Here is a 26031-nt window from a genome sequence, read left to right as displayed (position 1 = left end):
TGTGCTCAGTAAACGTTAGCTAGCATTACTCCTACTACTCATGCCATACTCCTGCTCTGTGGGAGCCTGTGCCCTTGATTGTCCCTGCCCAGCAGCATCTGACCAAAGGACTGAAGAGGTTATAGCCAAGTGTGGGGGCAACATCCACTGAGTCCCTACATTCCCTAGCTGTGCTTCCCTTTGTTTCTGATGCTTCAGGCAGCTAGGACCACATCCTGCCCATACCCTTTAGGCAGTTCTGGATAACTGGCAATCTGGGTCACAGGACAGCCGCTCATACCACACACTTCTAACTCCATTCTTGCCTCTAATACTATCCCCGACACCACTTCTGACTCCAAAATGAGCTACAGATTTCACAGCTCAGCATCTGATACAGAAACTCACCTCCTTCATTTCTGTTTCCACCTGGACCCATATCTTTTCAGAGAAATATTTGTCACATCTGTGTAGGCAGAATGTTTAAGTACTTGTGCCTCAGTTCCCCAAATGTATATACCTTAAGCACCTAGCCAGGAGCTGGTACTTAACCATTAGTTCTTAGAGGAGGGAGGTAGCTGGGTCTAAAGAATGCTACTTAGCTTTCCACTGCAGAAGCGGGGGGTGGGGGTGGGGTACATCTCAGAGATGGGCTAGGGAAGAATCTGCTGCAGAGTGGGTGCTAAAGGCCCCAGTGGCATCAAAGATTAGGGGCACCTGGGTGGTTCGGCTGGTTAAGCGTCCGACTTCAGCTCAGGTCATGATCTCAGGGTCCGTGAGTTCGAACCCCATGTCAGGCTCTGTGCTGTTAGTTGAGAGCCTGGAGCTTGCTTCAGATTCTGTCTCCCTCTCTCTCTGCCCCTCCCCCACTCACTCTCTGTCTCTATCAAAAAATGAATAAACGGTAAAAATATATATATATTTAAAAAATGCAAGATTATTCATTTATAAACAAATTGGAAGTCTGACAGTTGTGGTCATAGTTTCATGTGCAATCAGGAAGGCACAGTGACCAGTATCCATTGTATGTACTTAGTATTTCTTGACAAAATGAAAAAGTGATCAGGAAGGCAACCTGCCTTAGCAACACCAAGGAGTCTGGGGCACAGAAGTAGCACCATCCTGCCACAGTCTCTGAGCCTCTACTTACCTGCCTCTCCAGTACACTTACCTGGAAGGATGCCCGGGGACATGGCTTCAGGGGCAGGTTAGTCCCAATTCTTCTCACTACACTGCGAGCAGCTCCATGTGGCTTGTTTTGCCAGATTGGGATGGTCTAAAGCAGAGAGTGACAAGGAATCTCAGAGATGGGTCTAACTACTCTCCCATCCTACTCCCCTCTCCTTTAGCAGGGAGACTGAAGTCCCCAATCCCAGGGACACGGTGCAGTGTGGGGGTTAGTCAAGTCTCAATACGAGTTCAGGCAGGTTCCCCAGTTGCTAGTCTTCACCTTGGCCAGCCACTTAAGGGGATATTGCTGTTGCCAAGGCACTGCCAATGCTGGGAGGATCAGTGAAGGGGGGTGAGGAATTAGCTGGGTGTAGGGATCACGTAGGCTTCCCTCCCTTTCCTCTGCACCGAAAAGCAGAAACACGCTGGCTCCTTAACTGCCTCAAAGACGAGAGTTGGCTTTATCTGTGGGAGGGCGGGAGGTGGGCGTATGTGGAAGGGTCGCCTCCAGGGGAAAGGAAAAATTAACTGGAGAGTCTCAGAATTTCCTACAGAACTTCAGCAGGCCCAGGGCTCAACTCTTCCCCACCACAGCCCTGCCCTGGGAATGCCCCTTACCACATTGGCTTCCATTGCCGACATTTCAACCGGCTCCTGCACTTGAAGGACAAGGCAGCTGCGGGGCAGCTCTGGGGGCTCGGGGAGGCTGGAGGCGTGACTCCTTCATATCAGGCCATCCTAAGGAACACCAGATTTCTCTTCCTGTGAAACAATCCCCACAGTGGGTACTCGATGGCCAGCACACAAGTCCCACAAAAACCAGGTCCTGCAGAGCCATGACTTATACCAAGGTAGAAGTATACCTTATACTAAGGTATCAAGTCAGAAACCTTGGTATGCTCTGATGTTTCACAGGGTTTGAGAAAAACAGCCCAAGAGACTGCTTTCACCCAACAATGGCTCCAAATCCAGACCCTTAAAGGTTCTGTTCCGGACTCGTCGCATGAGCTTGGCCAACTCTGGGAGCTTTCCTGAGGCAATACAGTAAAACCTTGGTTTGCGAGCATACTTCGTTCTGGAAACATGCTTGTAACCCAAAGCACTTATATATCAAAGCAAATTTCAAGAACCATTGGCTCAGTTGCGATCATGTGATGTTACATATTACCAATATGTCACATATTGTGTCACATATTGTGTCACATATTACCCATATTACAAGACATCACTCATTTATCAAGTTAAAATTTATTAGAAATGATTGCTCGTCTTGTGGAACACTTGCAGAACAAGTTAATCGCAATTCAAGGTTTGACAGTACTGGTAAAGATGTAAATAGACCTCTTTTGGGGGGTGCCTGGGTGGCTCAGTCAGTTAAGCATCTCACTCGATTTCGGCTCAGGTCACGGTCTCACAGTTCAACAGTTCAAGCCCCACATTGGGGTCTGTGCTGATGGTGCCAGACAGGCCTGCTTGGGATTCTGTCTCCCTCTCTCTCTCTGCCCCTTCCTCACTCATTCTCTTCCTCTCTCAAACATTAAAAAAAAAAAGGGGGGGGATTCCTTTGGTAGTTACAAAGCCAAATTGTAGGTACCATCCAAACCCAGCAATCATTCTTAAAGAAGGGATGTAAAAGCCCAGCATGTGCCACCAAGCCTAGCACTGCTGGGTCCTGGCAAGGGGGAGATGTAAAACAGACAAATGGAGAATGAACAGCCAGCTCTTGCCAATCTGAATCTACTGAGCTACAGGGAAAAGATCCAAATGTTCATCCTGCTTAGCTATCTACAGGTCTTTTAGCCTCAGGCAGGCCATATAACCTTTCTGAAGGTTGGCTTTTCCAGCTGTAAAGGGGACAAGAACAGCTGCCACCTAGATTATCTTAAGGATCAATGAGTGAAACAGGATTTTAAAGTACTTAATGAACTGTTAAAACAAGACACAGACGGATGGGGTCACAGCTGCTCCTGACGGTGAGCAGATGCAATCGATGGACTCATTCCCTTGTTCATCAGACACTAACAATACCCACTCTGTGCCAGGCCCTGTAGGGGCTTTGGAAGGAGTAAGACACACCCATGCTCTCACAGAACTCACAATCTGGAAGAGAAATGGGACCTAATACATAATTCTAGCAAAGGCTGAATATCGCTGCTTAAGAAAGGTACAGTAAACAGGTGGCCAGGTGAATTCAGGCTCCTGGCCCCGCAACCTCATGGTGAGTTCAGAGGGGGTAGGAAGGGATGAAAAACAGCAACAAAAGCACAGGTCCGAGACAGGAAGTTGAGAGGGGCGTAAAGAGAAGCACAGAAGGTAAACGCGGTCGTGAGGGCTGGGAATGCTCAGGTGAGAAGTCACTGGGAGGCAGGGTCTGAACGGGGGGTGGACTGAAACCTCCCTTGCAGGATTTCTCTTTCACCTGTGGGAGGGGAATTATCTATCACTCACTTTATGATACACACGGGGAAAGGAGGCTGAAGAGAGGAAAGGAACTGTCTAAGGTCACTCGGTGGGCACACCAGAAGAAAGCACTTCAAGTCTGGTCTAGATCCTGCTGCTTTCTGCGTGGGCTCAACTCCATACAGCTCAAGCCTTTATCAAAGTCCCGCTGTGCCAGGCTCTGGTGAATGTCAGTGCTGCCACAGGTTCCACGGAACAGTGGTTCCCTGTTGTTTCCCACTCTAGGCACTACAGCCACTTCCTCTCCAAACTTACTTCCAAAGACTCAGTTGGGCCTAACACAACAGCCAGAGAGATCTTTCTAGGACACATTCCTCCTATGTTTAGCCCACCCCCGGCTTGCTATAACCAACAGGGTCACATCTACACAGAATGGCCTGCGGGCCCTCCACAATCGGGCCCAACCTCACTAGACAAAACCCCAAGGCCTACAGTTGGGCCCTCGCGCACTTGACAGCCACCCCGCTTGCGTTCCCCTAACCCTCCAGCCACGCCGGCCGCCTCACAGCACTATTCCCTCCGCTGGAAACGCCAGCACCTTCTTCACCAAGCTCATCATTCTTCAGGGCTCAGATCACGCATCGCCTCCCCTTCCCTGACAGGTCCTTACTGCCCCCCTCCCCCCCCCCCCCCCGCCAGCACCCCACGTTTCCTTCGGAGTCCTTTCACAACAGTAATGAGGTCCCCGTGTAACGTGCTGTCTGCCGAAGGGCAGAACCTTCCCCAGGCACAGCACAGTGCCTGCCTCGTCCGCAGTGGGCACTTCGACGTTTGTTCGGGAACGAACAAGAACACGGGCTTGGCCTTCACCCCCCTCCTCGTCCCAAGGGTCTTCGGCTAGACTTCCCCTGGTTCGCCGGCAACGCTGGTTGGTTCTCAGCACCTCCGCGCTCCCACGACCCCTCTCCGGGCCGCTGTCATTGCCTGTCCACACACGCTCTCCCGCAGGAGGCTTGGGGCTCCTCCAGAGCAGAGCCTGCTCTCGTCACCCCGGTACCGGGCGCCCCGCCGAGCTACAGTCCGCGTGGGCCCCAAGCGGCTGCGCTGGGGGAGCCGCTGCGGGGAGCTCGCTCGGGACACGCCTCCCCTCCCCCGCAACGTCCCGACCCCATGGGGCCAAGGTCGGCCAAGCTCTCGCTACCGGCCCTGGCGGCCCTCGGGTCCCAGAAGAAGCGAGGCGGCCGAAGTAGCCCGGCCGCCTAAGGAGCCTCTGCATTAGCTCAGCCATCGAAGACGGGCATTGAGTCCTCCCACTCCCAGTCAAGCTAGGCCGACAACATGGGCTCCCGCGAGAACTGGCGCGGGAGCAGGAGCCGCGGGCTCCGCACAACGCCTGACACTAGGCTGCGTTGACAGTCGGGCCGGGAGGCCGCGCTCCCGCCTCCCGAGCGGCACTCGGACCTAGTCTTACCTCAGACTCCAGCTCCGGGACTCACTCACCTTACGGCCCCTCCTACCACAGCCGGCCGCGCAGCCTCAACCGCCCTCACTTCCGCCGATCCGCCCCCGGAAGTGATCCTCTGCGGCTGCGCACCGGGCCGCGACCTCGCGCGCCCTCATCAGGCGGACCCTACTCGGGGCGGGGCGAGGGCGCCTTCGGCAGGGGCGGGGCGGCGGGCGGCCTCAGGTGGGGACGCCGAAGGAGGGGACACGCCCATCCCCGAGACCACGCCTGCGCTGGCCCAGCCCCTGGGAAAAGTTGACTATGCTTGGACATCCCCGCGGCCTGATTGGTCGCATCCGCCGCTGGTGCTCTCCCGGGGTAGTCCCGAGACGACCTCTAGCAGCGGATGTCCGACTACGTGCCCCTCTCAGACGCCCAAATTGTGTGGCGCCTGCTGTCCCTAAGCCTACTGCAGCCTTGAGAATCCTCCACCTGGCGCTCTCCAGGCCCTCCGGACCCAGCTCTTGCCTTATCTCGCCTTGGTCCCCTTTTCACACTTCGTGTTTCCCAGCCAAGACCCTCTACAGCCTTCTGTCCGGCAGGAAGAGGCCTCTTTTTGTAATGTTTTCTATTTTAGCCGTTATGTATCTCACAATCTACACAAGGCAGCTTCAGTGAGATGGGAGATTGATGGGCAAGACCCCAGAGGCATTGGGAAAGAGACCCACATTCCTTCCAGCGTCACTCACCCACTCCCTCTTTGTTCTTAAACCCTCACCGTCCTGGTCCTGGTCTTCATGGCAGCCAGGCCTGGGTCGCATGCCCTCCTGTGACCTCAGTATACAGCAGTGCCTGGCTCCCAGGCCACAGTTCTTTGGTCCCAGCTGCCAGGGACAGGCTGGCTTCATAGCGGGGACCGGTTTGGGCAGTCACACAGGGCCTCTTGCTCAGAACTCCGTGCTTGCTTTAATGCTCTGCTATCTCCCCCCCCCCCCCCGAAATTAATATATAATGAAATTTAAATATATATATAATTTTATATATTTTTTTAAACAAGGGGCCCTGCATTTTCATTTTGCACAGGATCCTGCAAATTATATAGCTGTCCTGGCCAGAGACCTCAGAGTTGTCCACCCTGATCCTTATCATGTTTCAAATGATGAAGGTTGACTTCCAGGTCCAGCCCTCTTTCCAGGATGGCAAATTAATCATTGATTCTCTCTCCTGGTCAATCGCAGATCTTGTAGTTTCACCCCAGTTGTCTCTTCTAGGGGTGGCAGATGTCTTGGTGCTCGACCCAGATCTCCTCTACCCTGCCAGCGAATCCATCCTCCAGCTGCTGTGTTGGCTGCACACAGCTGCCCCCTTCTCTGGAAAATTGCACTTGTAAGAGGGAGAACAGAGGCTCTAACCTGCGAAGTTACTTCATCCTCCAAATCAACAACTAACACAGGGTACAAAAGGCAGGTTCTACTCTGTGGTGTGGCTTGTGTTCCAGAAGTTCCACAGTTCCTTTCGCCTGGGATCATTCTAGGGCTCGGATTGGAGAGTCTATCCTTGCTTAACATTTTTCTTTTCCCCATTCTTTGTCATTCCTTCTTTTAATTTAAAAAAAAAAAAAAAAACCTTTTTTTTTTTTTTTAATTTTTTAAAGTAATCTCTACACCCAGCGTGGGACTCAGACTCATAACCCGAGATCAAGGGTCCCATGCTCCTCCAACTGAGCCAGCCAGGCACCCTTTCTTGACTCCTTATACAGGTTTTTCCTGAAGTGTAATCCTTCAAAAAAATTATCTAATGCCTGTCTCAGGCTCTGCTTCTAAGACAATGTGTAATTAACTTTAGAATCTCAACACAGAACATCAGATTCTAAAAATAGTAGTAAGTTCTACTAACTAGGTCTATCACAAACTTACTTTAAGCACATCACTTGAGGGCCGCCTGGATGTCATTTGAACATCTGACTCTTGATTCCGGCTCAGGTCATAATCCCAGAGTCTCGGGATCGAGCCCTGAGCTGGGTGTAGAGCCTGCTTGGGACTCTCTCTCTGTCCCCACCTAACTCTCCCCCTGTCCCCTCAGTTTCATGCTCTCACTCTCTCTCTCAAAAAAAAAAAAAAAAAAAAAAAAGAATATCACTCGAGCCCTCTGGTGACAGAAAATTGAGTCCCTAAAGGCATTCCAGCCATGCTCCCTTGTCCATCTGCCAAGCCAATCTCACAAGAGGAGTCAGACCACGGATAGAACTGACCAATATCCTACTTAAAGGAAAGGCACTTAGAACCACCCTAGTCTCTCCAATTTTATTATAAGACATATGGACAGGGGAGAGAAGTGGCAGAGGGGTGACAAGAGGGCAGCTAGGGCCCTCCCCCACCATGAGCTTCAAGGCACAGTTGGTGGGGGGGGGGGCAGTCAGGAAAAGGCATGAGATGAAGATCAGAAAGCCCAAGCAACCAGCGCCTTACAACGGACAAGGATTGCTCAGTGTGGGGTGGGCCCTCCTGGACCATCATGGAGGGGAAGAGCCTGCCGGGTGGGGTAGGGAGGTGGAGTCTCTGCTGACACTGGGTGGCTCATGGGACTGGCTACTACCACCCACCCCGGGAAAGCACTGAGACAGACTTCGGTGCCCTCCCTCCCTTTAAGGGGCATGGAAGCACTGCCTCCCAGAGAGGACACAAAGAACTTGGCTGAGCTTGCTGGCTCATGCCTCATTTTGTCTGGGGATCAGAGGGGGCTGAGACATTTTGGTTTGAACTTTTTCACCTCAGTGAAAATGGGCAGGGGAGAGAGGTGGGGGTGCAGTGCGAAACAAAAACACCAAAATCAAGACACAGGCTGAATCTCAACTCTACCACTCGGTGACCTTGGGCAAGTCACTTCACTTCCCTGAGACTCAGTTTCTTCATCTGCAAAATGGGATCGATTAATATCTCCTCACAGGTTGTGAGGATTAAATGAGAAAATAGAAGTAAAGTTAACAGAGTGCCCGAGAGAGAAGGCTCGGTATGGATACTTCAATGGCAGGCAGGGGTACTCAGCATAAGGGAGGCCCGGGAGTGGTCCGAGCAAGTGTCTGCCTTCCTCTTCCAGGCTTAAGAGTGAGCCCCTGTGGGGCAGGGTTTGGGGAGGTTTGGCTCCAAGGCTTTAATGAAAGCCCAGGGACCCTCATGGGCCTGAGTGGAGGACAAGGATAGGGTTGGGGGTACAGTGACTTTCTTTTTTAAAAAGCTGGAAGAAAAGGAAGAGAGGAATATTTCTTCCCATAGGTGCAGCTGCAAAGACATCAAGCTGGGCCCATCTAGGATTTCAGATCCAGCCATCATGGGGCTGCTGCTGGGGGAAGACACCGCCCCTTCTTTCTCCTCAGTGTTGGGGTTATCAAAAATATCTACAAACTGTGAGAAACTTCACATAAAAACACTTTTCTGCAGGTATAAAAAAGACTGGCTGTAGTCAGTGGCTTGGGACATAGACCAAGGCCTTAAGAGAGGGCCAAGCAAGGTCAACGGCCATTCGGTGGGGGGGGGCACGCGGGTCTGGGCTGCCCTGACAGCTCTGGGGGAGGCTGTGTTCTTTGGCTGAGCTACACTTCTGTGGAGCTGGGGCCTGAGGGGCAGGGGGCTGGCTCCAGTAGTCCCACTGTGACCCTTGCTGGGTAGGAGGTGGGGGTGCCTTGGCCCTGGGCCTCGGAAACTCCTCAGTGGACTCCCTTGCTAAGAGCAGAAGCCTACTTCACAGTGAACCTCCCCAAGCAGCTGGCTTCCAGCAAGTCCCAAATCAGGGGTTGGGGTCCTATCATTAGGTTGGATTGAGTGGTCTGGAGAGCTGAGGTCTGGGGTACAGTGACTTCTTCTGGAGGGTTTTTCCCTGAGCCTCCAGAAGGCTGTCTCCAGCTAAAACTGACTCCCCTGGGGACACCAGGCATAGGAGGGCAGCCAGGAAGAAGGCTCCAGACAAACAAGAGTGCTTCCCTGGCAACGTCTCCCCAGCCCCCAGTCCGGGCCTTCTTAACGTTTCTTTCGGGGGAGGGGGGCGGCGAATGTAAGGAGAGAGGGGCGCCCTGTCTTCCTGGCACCACGCCTCCCGGATCTTCACCCCACAAGGACCTGGGCTTCGTGCCTGAGTGGGTGAGGTCCAGGGAGATGACCTGAGGTCCCGTTTCTGGTGTCCTGAGCAGCTTCTGGAACCACGTGGGTGGTAAAGGGCTAATGGTGGCAGCTGGAGTCAGAGGTTCATCCGTCCGGTCACCCCAGGCACCCCCTTGTCTGACCCTTCACTGACCTCCGACCGCACAGGCAGCCTGGGAGTGGCGGGGTGGGGGTGCCCGAAGTTTGAAATGTGCCAGGACCGCTGGCTCTGAGCCCGAGGGGCCTGTCTTCAGTGTTGGAGGCCTTCGCCTCAGCTCCCCCCCACCCCGTCCAGCCTGGCCTCTCATGGTCTGAGGCCACACTAGGGCTGGAGGAGGGGCAGGCCGCGCCGAAGGCCTTCCTTCAGGAACTGCATGTAGGTGGCCGTGGACGGGTCTTCAAAGGTGGACGAGAAGCTGAAGACGTTGTTCTCAATATCCTCAGGCTTCATGGAGGTGATGTCCAAGAAGTAGTTGGCATTGATGTGGTGGACCTGGGAGAGGGTCTGGGTGAGGAGAGCGAGGGGGCCCCTCTTGCTCCCTGTCTGCTCCCGTTCTCTTAGGAAAAGGGGACGCTCAGGCCTTGACTGTCCTCGCTCCGAGGCAGATGGCAAACACACAGGGCAGACGCCAACCAGAGGCTGTTCCCCTCGCCCACCTCTGCGCACACAGGGCCCTCTGCCGGCAGACCTCTCCCACACCCCACCTGCCGGGCGGGGACCTCCCACCTCTCCACCTTTTCCTCGCCCCCACCCCTACGGCCCCTCTTTCCCCCCCGTTCCTGTGACCCATGAACCCCACACTCCCTTGGGCCAAAATGCCGACCCACTCTGTGTGCCTGCTCCCCCCTCTGCCTCTCACGCTGGCTAGTCAGCTCCTTAAGGGCAGGTGCCCAGTACAGGAGCCAAGAAACACAAGGTCAAGCGAGCAGGAGAGCACGGTCCCCAGGCCAAGTTTTGTCTGCCGAGCTCTGTGAGGCCAGGGCCCTGCCACGGCCGGGCTCTGCTGGGCTGAGCGGTGGCCCTCTTCCAGGCAGGCCTCGGCTCTGGCTCCCCCACTGCTCCCCGGCCTGAAAGCCTGGGGAAGCTGGCCACCCTCCCACGGCCCGCAGTCCCACACTAACCATCCCTCAGGACTCAAAGGGTAAGGGGCAGGAGATTCTGAGGCTCACAGGCAGGCCTGGTTTCAAAACCAGCTGCATCTCTTAACCGTGCAACTTTCGCCAAGTCTCTGCACCTTTTTGAGCCTTAGTGTCCATGTTTGCAAAATGGGCACTCGTGACTGTCCATCTCCCAAAGCCGTTTGAGACCTTGACGAGAGTGTCGAGTGTGTGAGTGCTCGCAGGGGCCCCTGAGGAGAGGTAGGGTCTTACAGCTTGGCTCGGCCTGGGGCCCCCTGGTCCTCTCTGCTTGTCACAAGGCCTGGCCCCTGCTTCCTCCTTCCATCCCAGAGCTGGCCACAATGGTCCAGGGTGAGCTTGCCCTCCCCGTCCACTCTGCCGCCGACCCGTGCTCACGGCTGCCCCATCCCCAAAGTGCTACTGAGGTCTTCCTTCTCACAGGAGGGTCCCAGCACCTGGTGGGGCAGGCAGGGCGGGCAGGACAGTTCCCACTTTACAGATGGGGACAAGTGAGGCTCAGGCTGCTGGGAGACCAGCAGGAAGTAGTGGAGCCAGCCCTGAAGCCTGAGGCGATCTGTAAGTCCGTGCCCTTGCTTTCTGCTTCCTCCGCCCCGCGGCGCCTGGCCCGGGCTGGGTGCAGGTACTGGGGGCTGCCTACCACGGTGCCATTGGGCAGGCAGATCATCATCTCCACGGGGAAGCTATACTTCTCCAGGTGCAAGTCTGCGAGCTTCTTGTGGGATGGGTTCTCCTGGTTGTTCTGTGGGGACAGTTGGGCACGCTCCTGATGCCTCAGTCTCCAGCACTCTCCCAGGGCCTCCCACGGGGCTGTTCCCGTCCGCCTGCCACTCACCTGCATGTCTTCCAACTCCCTCACCAGGGACCAAGTGCTGATGAAGCTCTCATTAAGGAGGGCGAGGATGGGCGAACTTTCCAGGACAGTCTCCCGGAGAGTCCGCCCTGAACCTGTTCAGGGAACAGCACGGCGAGAAGAGTGAGGCCCGCTCCCATGTCCTACTAGCTTTTCTCTGGGTAATAAACCTCGTGGGCTGTAGAACGGTCTGTGCACGCCGGTGAGAGAACAGATTCAAAGAGCCTGCCACAGAGTAGGTGCCGAATACTGGGTAGCTGCCACTGCAGTCAATAATATACTGGCATTCTGGGCGGAGATCTGTGGCGGGGGGGGGGGGGGGGGCTTCAGCCAGGGACTTGCCGACAGTGGCAGCTTCTTAAATCCACTAAAACTCTGTGGCCCAGGGCCTTTGCACGCATTGTTCTACCTAAAACACTTTTTCCTCCTGTCACTTGATAAATTCCTACTCATCCTTCAGGTCTCAGCTTAAAACCACAATCTCTAAGAAGCCTTCCCTGAGCCCCCCGTCACACTCTGGATCTTCCCCTGGGTGATGCTCCCCACCCCACGCTTGAACTTAGTCACTCAACGTCTGCCTTCTGCACACACCGTGCTCCCCAAGGACAGGGACCACTTCTGACTTCCTTATTAGAAGACTCTCAGCACCAGGCCGACGCCTTGGCGCAGGAGGTGCCCAGGAGGTTTGTCGATTGACTGAATGAGGGCAGGGGCACCGTTTTACTCATCTTTGGGCCCACTGTCGGACACCCAGAATCTTTGTGTCTAGTAGGCCTTGGGTGGATCTTCTGAATAAGTGAATGCCTGGCCAGCCTCTGGCACTATTTTTCTCTCTCGCTTGTGTGCAACACTTCACAGAGCCCAGGCACTTTTACATCCATCTTCACAACTCTGGGAGTGAGTATGTTACCCCTCCTTCACTGTTGAGAAAGCTAAGGCTTAAGGAGGGGAGTCTCAGACCATAACGTGAACCTGATGGTGAAGAAGGTCAAATAAGGCCTCTCCAACGGCTCTTCCTTTGCCAGCAGGGCGGCCTCCTCCAGAGCCCCAAGGCCCTGGGGCCTCAAAAAAGTTTCCCTTTCATTGGAAAAAAAAAAAAGGGAGGGGAAGTCATTTGGCCAAGGTCTCCACGCTGAAAATGACCGAGCTGGGCCCCTTTCACTGCGAACAGCAGCTTCTTCTGAGCTCGGCACACAACCCCTTCTCCCAAGCCCTTCTCCCACGCCCCTGCCCTGTGTAGTCCCCAGGTCCCCCCCGCCCCCTCCCCCGTTATGTTCCAACAGGACAGTCCTGCTGGTCTCAGAGCCACCTGTACCCCATGAGGTATGATATCGCCCCCAGACTGGCAGGGTCTCCCTCACCTCAGCAGGACTGGTCATCCAGGGCCCCCCACAGCAGAATTGAGTGCACCAGCTTGTTCTTGGCCTTGGCTTGGTCGAAGGCCTCGGTGAATGGCAGATAGGCAACCTGAGGCCAAGTGGAGACAGAGAGAAGCTACTGTGTGAGGCTAGGGTCCTGTTCAGGAGCTCTGTGTAGTGTGTGTGTGTGCGTGTAATTGTAGTGTGAGTGTGTGTGCGAGAAAGGGTATTGTTGAGCCACGGGAATGCCTCCTCCAAGTTCTGAATGGCCAAAGAGAGGAAAGAGAAGCCCCTGACCAGGCCCTGCAGGGAGGTGGCCTCAGCAGCAGGCCCTGTACCCAGCCTGGAGACTAGCACCCACCTGCTGCTCCCCCAGCCCTGGCCGCATAGAGCCCACCCCTCGCCCTCACTCCTGCCCACCTTCTTGAAGGGGTACATGGCCACTTCTAGGCGCCGGGCAGCCTCCTCCCAGCTCAGCTCCTGCTGCCACTTGATCTCCTCAAAGACAAACTGGAGGGGCTCCCCGGAGGGTGGGCGGCTGTCGATCATGTTGCCATCCTCATCCAGGATCACAGAAGGCACCGACGGGCCCACGGCCTCCAGTTCCATCTGGCCCAGAGGTCAGTGGGGGTTGACATCAGTGAGGGTGTCTCAGAGATGGGCAAGACTCCTTAAGAGACCCTCAAAGATATCCCACTCGTTGCAAAGGTGGAGAAACTGAGGCTCTGGGAAGGGCAGGGCCTGGTCAAGGCCGCAGTGGGTCTGGGACACAGCCATCAGGGGCTCCATCAGGGGCTCCTTCTATGTGAAGCCACCTGGGGGCCGAAGACAGCTGGTGGGTTTTCTGTGCAGGGTCTGGTGGTTTCCCAGAATCCCACTTCGGGGACAGTTGGCCTCAGCCTGCCAGGGGCTCTGTCCTTCACCCTGGACCGCCTGAGACACCCAGCCCTGCAGCTGAATCCTGTCTCCTTACCTGGGTCGGGACCACTTGTGTGCTCACCTGGGGTATATAGCCAATGTCCACCTCCATATTGCTGTTCTCACTGGCCCCATACAGCCACTCCATGTCCACATTCAGAGACCTGGGGACAGGTGAGAGGGTGGCCAGGGCCGAATACCCCCACCAGCAAGGCCCATTTACCGTATGTCAGACTTTGAAGTACACAACTCTCCCTGTGTTACAGATGAGGACACAGGCCCGGCAAGGTGAACCCAAGTGGTCTCGGGGCCACTGGGGTTTTGACAGCCGAGGCCCTTTTCTGTCCCTGGGCTGCCTCTGCCTAAGGCACTGCAACCACACAACACTCCACTGGCCCTGCCCCTTCTAGTTCACAAAGGGCTTTCACATCTCCAGGTCATGTCTCCAGTGCTGCTCAAGACTCTGAGGTAGAAAGATCATCAGTGCCTCCCCTAGGGCACAGAGAGGGGCAGGGGCGAAAACCTGGCACCGGCCTCCCTGAGCTGGCCTCCCCTGCGTGCCCTCTCCCACAGGAAGTCTGGCCCCACCACGAGCCATCTGCACATCTGCCACACGAGGGCAGCCCAGCACCGACAACTACCCACCTTGGGCCGGGGGGAGCTGGCCGGAGGAGGTGGGCAGCCAGCCCTGTGGCCAGCTCCTGAGACACAGGCTCAGGAGATCCTGGGGCTGGTCGTTTGCCCCTGCCCTGTTTCATCCAATCCGGGACCCCCACCTCCAACTCTGGGGGGCTGGGAGGGGGGTGGGAGGTTGGTGTGCCCTGGGCTGAGCCTCTACAGCTGAGGGGAAGGAGACAAAACCACTCTGGCTCCTGGGGACAACTTTCTGTTCCCAGGCTATCCCAACTCTCACTCTTGCCCTGGAGCTATCCCTTCATTTAGCAGATGAGGAAACTGAGGCCCAGAGAGGGTCGGGGCCTTGCCCACAGCCATGCAACCCACTGGTGCCACAGTGGAGACTTACTATGGGCCTCCCAGCCAAGGTCTTGTCCCTGTCCTGGGTCACTCAGACCTACTAAGCAGCCTCTTGCTGTCAGGGAGGAATCTGGAAAGACTTGAAGCCAGGCCCTCTGGGTCCCATGCTCTTGACAAGAGGCTGATCCTGAGCAGGTTGGGCACACAGGAAAGCTGGCATGGAATTCTCCCAGAAGCCCCCTGCCCTCTACCCCCCAGGGCCTGAGGTAGCAAGTACAGGTGGTGGAGGGTCTGCCCCCGGGCCTTTACACGTGCTGCTCCCTCTGCCTGGCTAAACCCTCCTAACCCCCCAGGTCTCTGCTTAGATGTCTCTTCCCCTGGGAAGGCTTCCTGGACCCTGACCGGGCAGATCCCTGCCCACCTGCCAGCCCTCCCCTAGGGGGACACGAGCAAGCTGTGGTTACAGGTCTGTTGGAGGTCTGTGAGCAGTATGAAGGCACTGGGCTCCAGCTTTGGGGAGGGTCTGTTGGCTGCTGCCCTGGGTCCCAGGCACAGAGTTGGCAGTCCGGGCCAACTGGGCCATGGTTGCCAGGTGATGGAATGACCCACCTCAGCTCACCTCAAGTTGCCTCCTCCTGGGTCAGCTCCAGGCCTCCCCCAAGAGAAGTGGCTCTGGGGAGTGAAGGAGGGGCAGCGACTGAGGGGGCCTCGGGGCCCCTGCACCTGAGCTCCTGGAGCTGGGCGGGGGGGAGCGGGGCAAACTGTGGTGGGGTGTAGGGCTGGCCCGGGGCCCAGGCTCCCACCTGTGGTTGGGCACGAAGAGCCGGAAGTCTCGGACATGGGTGGCATCTTTGGAGAGGATGATGTGGCCAGTGAACTGGCCCGGCGAGAACCAGAAAGGGAAGTCAGGTGGCTCGCTGAGCTGGAACTCGGCATGGATCCTGGGGGGAGAGGAGCCTGGCTGGGACCAGCCCCCTCCTGAGCTGGAGCCCTCCCCCCCACCCCCACCGCCACCACACTGTGGCTCTTTTGCCAAAGCTGGGGAACCCTTGGCCAGATTCTTGTGTGGAGAACAGGGCTGGGGAGGGAGAAGCCCCGAGGCCCTAGAAGCACTGCCCGTCCTCAGGGCCCGGTTCACACACCGCCTTCACTGGAGGCCACGTGTGACCAACTGTCCTCTGAGCCCTCACAGCTTCTGCGGGGGTGTGACCCGGTGTCACAGCTCTTCGACACTCCCCTCTGGGCGGGCGACAATCACAGCCACCGGCCTCATGCTACGCAAGCACCACGCTTTCCCCTTGTTCCTAGAAGGAAGTCACCACCACCCCCAGCCACAGATGAAGACACCGAGGCCCAGAGAGCCAACGCCGCTCGCCCAAGACCAGAAGGTGGTACGCGGTGGCACTGGGGGCCACCAGGCAGGCCCTGCCCTCGCGGCGCTGTGCCCTTCCATGCTCCCCCCGGGTCCCCAGCCGGGCAGAGAGACCAGGAGGGGTCTCTGAGGACTACACACCGGAACATGACGGTGTAGTAGAAATCGCTGATGGCGGTCAGGCAGGCGACAGCCCCCTGAGGGGCAAAGCGGGTTTTCACGAAGGGCCGAGGGTGGAACATGCTCAGGAGCCGGTGGACGATGACCTGAGGGGAGGGCAGTGGAGACCCGTGCCGGCTTGTTGGGTCCTGATCCCCTAGGTGAGTTTCCGCTCTGGACCTGCAGGCCTGGGCCTGGGGTGGGGGTGAGGAGGGGGAGGCAGGAGAGAAGGCGGGGCGGTCCTGGCACTGGGGGTCCAGGTGCGGAGCAGGTGGAGAGCAGGTGCAGAGGGGGCCGTGGCTGGGCTGGGGCTGGGTGGAGGGCCCCAGGGTCACTACACAGGCAACCCTCACCTCTTTGCCCTTGGGCGGTGGTGGGTAGAAGCGGTTGTTGGATAAATAGCCGGTGAAGACGCTCAGCTCACTGGGGATGATCCACCACGGCTCCCCCAGCTCCACTTGGCCCCGAGGAGGAAGGAAAGGCCGGAAGTGTCGGGCAGCAAACACCGCGCTCGGCAAGGCCGCAGTCGTCCAGTTGCGGAGGCCGGACAGGGCCAGGCGGGAGACCTGGGGCAGCGGAAAGCAGAAGCCCTGGGGCGCTGAGAACCACGATGTGGGGGGTCCCCATTCTATGAGTGGGTGGAGGTCTCCCTGGAGCCGAGGCTCACCTCACCCCACCATCCTCCACCAGCCCCCAGCCCAGGAAGCGGCACCCCCACGGCCTGCTCAGGCCAAGCCCAGGCCCCAGGCAAGCAGGGCCACCCGGGGCTAGTACAGGGGTGGGGGGGGGGTGCTCTGTGCAGGGGTTCTGCCTGCCTCTTCTCTCTCTGGTTAAGCCCAGTCACACGGCCCCGATCCCAGGCCTCACTGGCACATGGTCCTGCCTCCCTCCTTTGCACCAGCTGGTGACCCCAACTGCCCCTGCCTGCCATGCCTTCTGCCAGCCTTGCCTTCTCCCTCCCCTTCTTCTCTTCAAGTCTCCTCCCCAGGATAATGTCCTGCCGAGGGGGCAGACGGTTTGGGGGGAGGTCTGAGGAGAAAGGTGGTAACCACCTTGGGGGAAATCTCTGGGGCAAAGAGCAGGATGTGACCACAGAGAAGGGGCAGGAAGGCAATCCCCAGGGAGTGTCCACTTCCCCTGTGGCCAGCACCCCGGTGGCTGGGCACCTGGCATGCCTGGGGTCCCTCAGCCATCTCCTGTCACTTCGGTAAGGTGCCCTCTCTGTCTGGTGAGCTGCTGTGCAGGATGGGACGAGGGTCAGACTGTGCAGGCCTGACTGTCTGCACATCTAGAACACTGAGGCAGGATCTGGAAGGCATCCTTCAATAACACCTGCAGCTTCCACCTTCTGTAGCCCCTCCCTGCCCTCTGCGCTCCAGGCAGGAGTCGCATGGAGGTGGTGGCCACCAGGACAGCAAGTGCCTGGCACCTTGTGGGGGGCGGGGGGGTGGCACTTGGCCACCAGGGGGCTGCCAGGTCTTCAACAGTAGCAGGCTCCCTCTCCCTTCCGTGCCTCTGCAGTGGTGGGGGGCCAGGCTCATCGCGAGGAGGGAGGAGGGGGGTTCTCAGAGCTATCCCCAAGAGGACCGAGCAGGCAGGTTCTCCAAGCAGGGCCCGCTGTGCAGGGCCAGGTTGAGCTGCCTGCTGCTGGGTCCTGCCCACGGGCTGGCCACCCCTGCAGGGGGAGCTGTGCACCAAGGGGGGGCTGCGCTCTGTGGGGCACTGCTCCTGACCCATCTTCCTATAAGAGCAGCTGTGCCTAGGCACCCTGCCAGTCCCACCCCGTCCTCACTGCTCTGCCGGGGACTGATCTACTCGGACAGCTTCAACCAACTATCGCTGCCAACCTTGCCCACCCAGGTCTTCTGCAGAAGGTCAAACCTGTGTTTCCAACCACTTATTGGACTGTTCCCTTGGATGTCCCCAGGCACCATGACTTCAGTGCGTCCAGACTGACCTCATGCCCTCCCCACCAGACCCACTCCCTGCTCTGGGTCCAAAGAGGCCAAGGGCCCACCCTGCACTTGGTCACCAGCCAGAAGCCTGAGCCACCCCTCCAGCCCCAACCCCCACTTTCCTTCCTCTCGATCATCACTGCTTCCCCACCCCCACCTCCTCTTCCTTCCCGAGAACTGGTCTTCTCGTCTCCCATTTTTCCCCAGCTGCCGGCCTGCCGAGCATCTGATGAGGGAACCTTCCCATTTCCAAGTCTGCTGTGGTAACCTGCTGCTACAGAATGGAGGCCAAAGTCAGGCAACCAAGGCCCTCTGTAGTCTGGTGACTTCTTTTCTAGCCCCACTGACCAGGATGCCCTTGCATGTGTCTCCTGTGCTCTGGGTCCAGCCGCACCAGCTCCCTGTCCTCAGGTGACTGGCCTGGCACTTTCTGCCTTCAGACCTTTGTTCATGCTGAAGTGGCATTTCAGGAGAAAGGCTGAGTAGGTGTGGGCTGGGCAAAGAGGAAAAGCCTCTCCTGGCAGAGGGAACAGCATATGAGAAGGCTCACAGCTGGAACAAAGCCTCGACATCTGGAGCGGCTGGAACAGAGCAAGCCGGTGGGGGGAGGTCTGGGAAGGCCGGCAGGGTGTGGGGATGCCCCGGTGCCATGGTGGGCTTGAGACCTTGGCCGTGAGGCCTCGGGTCAGGGCAGGGTTGCTCAGGAGAGCATTTGTCAGGTGCCCTCCCCACCCTATGACCCCCTGCCAGGGACAGAACCTCAGGTCTGGTTCAACAGAGTTCAGCAGAGCGGCTGTCAGGTGCCAGGCATGGGGCTAGGGGCCTGAGGATGCATACAGGTTCAGGTCACAGCCCTTGCCCTTGAGAAACTCACAGCCTCGGGAAAGACCGAGTTACAGAAAGTAACGAGCCTCCGTGAGGCGACTGCCTCCACAGTCTCCAGTGCTCTGGCTGCTTCCTCTGCCCAGGCCCTTCTCTCCCTGCCTCCCCTGGCTGAGCCCCCTTCTCCTGCAGTCTCTATCAGATTCTTCCTCCAGGAAGCCAGCCCAGATCCCATCTGGGTTAGGGGCTCATGCTTATCCCTCCTGCACCAGACTGTGTCCTAGACAACTGGGTCAGCACCACACCCACTTCTGGACCCCCCAGGGCCTGGCACACTGGGGGCACAGAGGGCAGATAATAAAGGAAGGAAGGAAAGGGGGTGCCCGGGTGGCTCAGCCGGTTGAGTGTCCAACTCTTGGTTTCAACTCTGGTCATGATCCCAGGGTGGTGAGATCGAGCCCGGTATGGGGCTCTGCACTGAGTGTGGAGCCTGCTCAAGATTGTCTCTTTCTCTCCCTCTGCCCCTCTCCCCTACTTGCGTGCTCTCTCTCTCTGTCTCTCTCTAAAAAATAAAGATAAGTTTAAAAAAGAAAAAGGAAAGGAAAGAAGGAAAGAAAAGCAGGGCACAGGCCGATTCTCAGGAGGTGAGGGTGCGTGTGCACAGATGATTCTGTATCTGTGGTCCCACCCGTGAGCAGTCTCCCCTGCCTCCCCCCCCTCAAACTCACCCCCAGGAACCCATCTTTGCTCTTGGTCATGGACTCCGGGATCAGAGGCTGGAATCGGGCTTCTATGGTGAGCGTCTCCTCGCTGGGGTCAAGGGGCAGCTCCTCCTCATAGCTGGCAGCAGGAGCTGAGCCTATGAGACACGGTCAGTGAGGTCCCCGGAGAGGGGCCCTGCTCTCAGGCTTCAGGGCCTCTCTTCTCGGGAAGGGGAAGCCCTGAGAAGAGACAGGTGAGTAGCAGGTGAGTGAGAGAGCCAGGCTTGGAGCTGGAGTAACAGTTAACGGACCGAAGTAACAAGTAAGTATCACATTTTTGTTTCCCTGGAGCTCTGAGAAGCAGAGAATACCATCATTGCCAACTCTGTCTCACACATGAGAAAGCAGAGGTTCAGAGAGGTGAAGTCACTTCCCAAAGGTCACACAGCTAGGTAGTGGGGGGAGTCAGGATTCAAACCCAGGCTTGTTTTACTCTAAACCCACAATCAACCATGACCCTCTTCTGAGGGCATTGTGATCTCAAAGACTCAGTTTCCTTAAAGGCTCAGGCACCAGGTGAGGTGGGTTCAAATCCCGCCCCTTAGCAGCCGTATGATGTCTGGCCAGTGGCTTGTTATGAGGACGGGATGAGAGAATTCATGTAGTGGTAGCACCAGGTTTGGTACAGAGTGAACCCATAATAAACTTGACCTATATTACTCCTACCAGAGGTTTCAGGGTCGGGTTGCCACGGAGCTAGGGCTCAAACCAAATTCTTCTGACTCCATCCCGTGCTCTACCAGGCCAAGCTGGCTGCAGAAAGGCCACTCTGCAAACTGAGTCCGAGATGAACTTGGTGTTGGGCCCACCAAAGGCAACATCTGGGCAGGCAGCTGCCTCTCCTGGCGGCCGGGATCCTAGCACCAAAGAGAAGCTACTGTCTGGGGCTTGGAGAAGAGAGCACGCGGGCTCTAGGCTGAGGTCGGTTCCATCTCCTGGGTGATCTGGGGCAAATCCCTCAGCCCCTCTGGTTTTCCCACATGGGGAATCGACACCGTGCTGCCCTGCATGTCCCTGTCATGGGGGCCTCGTGAGGAAAGGAACGCTTGTCAGAGACTCGATCAGAACAAGGAATGAAAGTGAGAAACAGACCACCTTTGACACTGTCTTTGGTGTCATAAGCTCTGCGGCTACAACGTCCTCAAGAATGCCAGTTTGGAAGAGAGGACGCTTGCTTCTCCCTGGTTTCCTGGGTGGCCTTGTTTCCCCGTCCGTTAAAGGAGGGGCTGCAGTGGCAGTGGCTGAACTTGATTTCTTAGATCTTTTCCTGCCCGAGGCAAGCCAAGTCCAAGCCCTTCAAGTGTGGACGGAGTCATGATGAAGGTTTGGGGAGAAATGAAGCCTATTTCAGAAGGGGTGACTAACAGGAGGGAGGGGCCCTGGACACCTCTAAGGAAAAAGACAGTGAGTGGAAGGTCTTGTCATGGCTGCTGTCCCCGGGCAGGTTCATGGTACAGAGATGATGCTTGGCATCTGCTGATGAACCTACTGACAGACCAACTGGGTGCGTGCGGAGCAGTTCTTAACCAGGAATCATCAGAATCACTCAGGATGCCTTTTTAAAACTACAGATGCCCCGTATCCTCCTCAAACCTACTGAGCCAGAATCCTAAGGGGCTAGAATGAGGAAGCTGCCCCCCCCTTTTTTTAAAAAAAATTTTTAACATTTATTTATTATCCAGAGACAGAGAGGGACAGAGCATGAGCATGGGAGGGGCAGAGACACAGCATCCGAAGCAGGCTCCAGGCTCTGAGCTGCGCGGGGCTCGAACTCACGAGCCGCGAGATCATGGCCTGAGAGATCATGGCCTGAGCCGAAGTCAGACGCTTAACCGAATGAGCCACCCAGGCGCCCCTAGGAAGCTGCCCTTTTAATCAGCACTCCCCAGCAGCTCCTGATGCAAACCCCTGTTCTAAAGAACCATTGTTATTTCTGCATTTGTAAGCCAATGCAGCAAAACTTTCCAAAGAGCAATCAGGAAACCTTGGAGGAAGGGAACAATAGGAATGTGTAAGCTTATTAGGCCTGCCTGGTTTTTTCCATTCTTTTACTGTTATCAGAGATAATTATTAATAACAGTGTCCAGTATCTTATGGCCTTCTGCTTTTTTTCATAAAAAGTTTTATTTCCTTACAAGTGACTCAATACAGACAATTCGTAAAACCTTTAAGATATAAAGAAAATTAAACACACTCATAACTGTACCAACTAGACAGCCTGCTTCTGTTTCCTGCATAGATTTGATATTTTGGGCTTTGAATTATTTTAATTTTTGTTTTCCTGAAACTTGGTTCAGTTTTGCCCTCGTAGTGGCCTACGAGGTAATGGAGAGAGGGATTATTTTCCCCTGATGGAGAAAAAGATTTATGAGAAAAAAAAAAAGCAGGGGGGCTCCTGGGTGGCTCAGTCAGTTGAGCATCCGACTTCAGCTTAGGTCATGATCTCTTGGTTCATGGGTTCAAGCCCCGCGTCGGGTTCTGTGCTGACAGCCGGCTCAGAGCCTGGAGCCTGCTTTAGATTCTGTCTCCTTCTCTCTCTACCCCTCCCCTGCTCACGCTGTCTCTGTCTCTCAAAAATAAATAAATGCGAAAAAAATTAAAAGTGCCCTCAAGCCCAGAGAGCTTGTCATTATGAGGGAACCCACTCTCGCTGTCCATAAAAAAGGACAAGGAGGAGGCTGTGTGGATGTTCAGGGAAGTGTCTGCAGATAGAAAAGGTCAAAGCAAATCCGCACGAGGCTGACCCGTTTACCTGCCCATCTGCTTTCACGACAGAGCTGAACGTCACCGAGAGACACTGACACACGTCTGCTCCAGCAAATTCACACTTTTCAACTGACCCTCCTCCTCTGGCGGGGACTGTGGTCACTGGGCCGGCAAGTGGCCAACCTCCCTGACCCAGCCTGAGACACGGAAAGCCCATCACGTGCTTGGTGCTTACTCGCCCGAGAGCGGCCGGCATCTCTCCCTTGCCTTTGCCATCTACTGACCTACTTACACCCACCAATTTGGATAACAAGATCCCAAGTTCAAGAAATGGGAGAGAAACGGACACAGCGGTTGGGGCAAGGGTGAGACAATGAGAAGCATTTACCAATTCATTAGAATGATTCAGGCCCTCATCTTTATAAAAAAAAAATAATCTAGGAATCTGATTATTATATTAATATAATTATTATAAAACAAGCTAGGAATCTGACAGCACCTAAGCAGAGTTTAATACTGAGTAATACTAGTGAGAACTCCTATTGAAAGCTAGCTACTGTATACTCTGCAGGTACTGTCTCTAACCCTCAAACCTGTGAACAGGTGCGGGACCTGGAGCCAGATGGCCCCGGTTCTAATCCTGGCTCTGCGCCTCAGTCTCCCCAACTATAAATGCGAGAATTAGGACAGCGGCTACCTCACGGGACACCGTGCAAATTAAAGAGAGAACGCAGATGAAGTGCTTCAAGTCATGTCTGGAAGGGGTCAGGCAACCTTAACTAGTATTTGCACTTGAGAACAGGCTCAGGCGGTGCCAGAAGAGCTCGCCCAAACCGCCAACTAGAAAGTGTCAGGGCAGGGAGAATCCCAGGGCCGTCAGGACCCATCATCTCCCTCTCCAGGTGGCCTTCCTGCTCAGAGCAAACACAGTGGCCAAGAAGCTGAGGGCCATGCCTCGGTGCTCCCCACCCCAGTCCCCAGCCTCTCCTGGTACCTGTCAGCTTCTCAGCAATGGGCTTGAACTCCTCCGGGCTGATGTACAAATCCCGGTCTGTGTCCAAGGAGGAAAAGAGAAAGAGGCCTTCTGTCCCCAGGGACTTCAGTGCTGACTCCTGCTTGGGAGGAAGGGGCTCCGCTGAGCACCACGTGAATACCCAGCTGGGGTCCCAAAGCGGCAGAGGGGGCAGCTCCCACCACCTCCTTCCTGAGTTCTGAGGACGCTTCCAGTCCACCCATCATTCAGATGTCACCTCTGCACCACCCCAGAGCCCCAGTCCCCGGCCGGGTCCCTGCTTCACTCTGCTCCTTCATCCACCATCCACTACCCCCCAAGGCTGCCCTAGTCTTCCATCTGGCCCCGTCTCCATTTCACACTCTTTCGCCAGTGTCCTCTCCTGTCCCCCAGCACTGTCCCGGCACTCCCCAGGTCCCCACCAGGCTCTCCAGGTCACAGCTTCGCTCCCTCTGTCCAGGTCACCTCTCTGGACAGTCCCTCCAGTCTGTCCCAGGCTCTGCCGCACACTGGGCCGATGCTCCCGCCTCCCCGCAGCAGTCTGCCCGACCCCACCCTCCCCACCCCTTTTCCCTCCCTTTCAGGCCACCGTCCCCGGCCCACCGGTCCTGACCTTTCACCCTGCCCCAACCCCAACCCGTGCCTCCCCATCCCCTCCCCCGCCCACTCCACACCTCCCTCTGCACACCGGACACCACTCCCCCCGCCGCCGCCGCCGCTGCCGCCCGCTCCGAGCCCCGCCCTCCGAGCCCCTCCCCTCGCCTCCTCCGAGGCTCCCCCCGCCCTCCGAGCCCCCCTCCCCGGACCCCCGAGACCAGGCCTTGGGTGAGCCCCGCGCGCGCCCTTCCCCGCGGGCCAGACCTGCCGCGCGGTCGCCTGGGCCTCGGCGTGGCGGGCATAGGCCCGGGCGGCGGCAACGGCGGCGGCGGCGGCGACCAGGGCCCCGAGCAGCGCCAGGGCGCGGGCGCGGCGGGGCGCGGGCGGTGGAGCGGCGGGGCCGGGGCCGGGGCCGGGAGGCCCGCGATCGCCCGGCCGGACCCGGCCCATGGCGGCGGCGGGGCTGGCGGACTCGCGACGGCGGCGGCGGCGGCTGGGCGGCAGCGGCGGGGCGGGGAGGGGAGGGGAGGGGCGGGGCCGTGGGGGGCGGGCGCGGGCCCCGCGCCGGGTGCCGGCCCTGCAGCGTCCCGGCGAGCCGAGCGAGTCAGCGGAGGGGCGCCGGGACTCCCCGCCACCCGCCTGCCAGCCCGGCCCCGCCGTCGCCGAGCCTCCTCCCTGCGCTTGGCCTCCCGCAGAGAAAGCGGCCTCGGCGTCCCGCCCGGCGGAGGCCAGGGAGGCGGCGGGGCGGGGCGGGGCGGGGGGGGGGGTCGCCGGGGAGGGCCCTCGTGGGCCGCCAGGCCTCGCGTCCCCTTCTGTCGGCCGGAGGAGGGTACCCCTTATCCCACCTGCTTTCTAAAACGTCCTCAGTCATGGAAAAGAATAAAACACTACGAAGTCCAGGCCGTATTCCATCCCCTTCATGGTCCAGCTGGAAGGCCATCGCTGCACATTTGCGGGGGTGGGGGGAGGGGGCTCTACTTCTTCCAGGCCACACACAGGCGGTGCTGCCCTGAGACCCTCACCTGCCGGGGCTAGAAGGTCCTCACCTGTCAGGACGAGTCAGAAGAGACCCTCCCTGCAGGTTGTGGTGCGGAAGAAATACCTGGGCTGGTGGGGCTGGCGGCCTCTTGGCGCCGGCAAGGCCGGACTGTGACTTGCCAGCTAGTCTCTCCTCTGCTGGACGGTGGCACGGCCGCAGGAGTGATTTTTCTAGGGAACAACTCTTGGCATGCTTGGAGGAGGACCCTGGGAATGGAGGCCGATGGAGTTTGCAGAAAACACTTTTGGATCTGTCAATGCTTTTGGTTCCTGTCTCCAGGAGCCTCTTTCCCCTGGGGCCCTCTTCCATCATTTCAAGGTCTCCAGGAGCCCCCCAGATGGCTGTCTCTTTCCCAGGAGAGGGCAGAAACTGCCGAAGCCTCTAGACAAGAACCCTGGCTGCGGAGAACAGCAGCACCACCCTGGAAGATCACTGCCAGCCCCAGTGCACACGCACCTGTCAGGTCTGAGATGTTGGAGGGATCTAACAGGTACCGAGCACCGCTGTGCTGGACTTGGTGCTGGGTGTTTGATGCTTAGTTGTTCTCAGGCAACCCGGTGAGGTGAGGATTGTTTGCCTCGTTTTTAAATTAAGGAGCCTGAGCTCAGGCACCCAGGTCTATCTGAGTCCAGATCTCCTATCCGGTTGCCTTGCAGGGGACGGCCCAGCAGACTGGGGAAGAGGACTTTCCTCTACCGCCACATCCGCCCTTCGTGGATAACCAGCTATGACAGTGCCCTGAGGGCGGGGCTCATCTTCCTGGAGCCCCCACAGGACCTGACACGTGCTGGCACCCCAATGTCTTTTGCACGAATGACTCGCAGGGACCGAGACTTGTAGGCCGTGGACCTAGCTTTTGCCCAGTACTCTGGCCCCGGAGCCCGGGGGAACCCACCGAGAGCCTGACATCTGCCATTGGCTTCTGAAGGCTTTCAAATGTGCCACTTCCAACTCATTACCGCTAATGTTTGGGGACACCCTGCATACGACAGATGCTATTAGAAAACCAAATTCTGCTCTATGAGGAAGCAAAACTAACAGAGCACAAAGCAGGTTAGGAAGGGAAGATTGATGAGCCAAGGCCCCTGGAAAATAAATGAGAGAAGTTTTCTTTGCCAGATGACTTTTATTTATTACACTTGCTTTTTGTTAAAGACACAGACATCCCACTGGTCTCTGCGGCCCAGGGCTGGGGAGATGAGCTGCTGGGGTTGGGAGGGCGCTGGGGTGAGGGGCGGGTG

At 57.1% G+C, this 26031-nt stretch overlaps 2 protein-coding genes across 8 annotated transcripts in view; both read right to left on the bottom strand.

The window, feature by feature from the left end:
- MTFR1L (mitochondrial fission regulator 1 like) overlaps positions 1 to 5159 on the bottom strand; it is a 45958-nt gene extending 40799 nt beyond the window's left edge. Inside the window, exons 1-3 of one of the 5 annotated variants that reach the window (XM_043574103.1) lie at positions 5050 to 5159; positions 1768 to 1911; positions 1151 to 1255 (exon numbers count right to left, since the gene is read on the bottom strand). In XM_043574103.1, coding sequence (XP_043430038.1) covers positions 1151 to 1255; positions 1768 to 1791 — 129 coding nt within the window. In that variant the 5' untranslated portion in view covers positions 1792 to 1911; positions 5050 to 5159. Of the gene's footprint in view, positions 1 to 1150; positions 1256 to 1767; positions 1912 to 5020 lie in introns of all 5 variants that reach the window. The other 4 variants (XM_043574105.1, XM_043574106.1, XM_043574104.1 and 1 more) reach the window with 4 other exon arrangements.
- A 2123-nt stretch (positions 5160 to 7282) lies between these two features.
- SELENON (selenoprotein N) lies at positions 7283 to 24216 on the bottom strand. 3 transcript variants are annotated; one of them, XM_043574099.1, is made up of 12 exons: positions 24016 to 24216; positions 23137 to 23254; positions 19404 to 19534; positions 16252 to 16464; positions 15881 to 16092; positions 15171 to 15308; positions 13475 to 13556; positions 12895 to 13083; positions 12478 to 12583; positions 11099 to 11211; positions 10904 to 11005; positions 7283 to 9619 (listed from the first exon to the last, which is right to left on the bottom strand). In XM_043574099.1, exons 1-12 carry the CDS (start codon positions 24199 to 24201, stop codon positions 9449 to 9451), a joined length of 1761 nt encoding a protein of 586 aa, XP_043430034.1. In that variant the 5' UTR covers positions 24202 to 24216; the 3' UTR covers positions 7283 to 9448. The 3 variants fall into 3 exon arrangements, with proteins under 3 accessions (XP_043430034.1, XP_043430035.1, XP_043430033.1); XM_043574100.1 differs by having other exon boundaries at positions 15881 to 16005; XM_043574098.1 differs by having other exon boundaries at positions 10904 to 11211; positions 15881 to 16005.
- Positions 24217 to 26031: the final 1815 nt, after the last annotated feature.

This window comes from Prionailurus bengalensis, chromosome C1 (genome assembly GCF_016509475.1).
Source record: "Prionailurus bengalensis isolate Pbe53 chromosome C1, Fcat_Pben_1.1_paternal_pri, whole genome shotgun sequence".
NCBI classification, from domain to species: Eukaryota; Metazoa; Chordata; class Mammalia; order Carnivora; family Felidae; genus Prionailurus; species Prionailurus bengalensis.
This window is presented reverse-complemented; position numbering and strand designations above follow the sequence as displayed.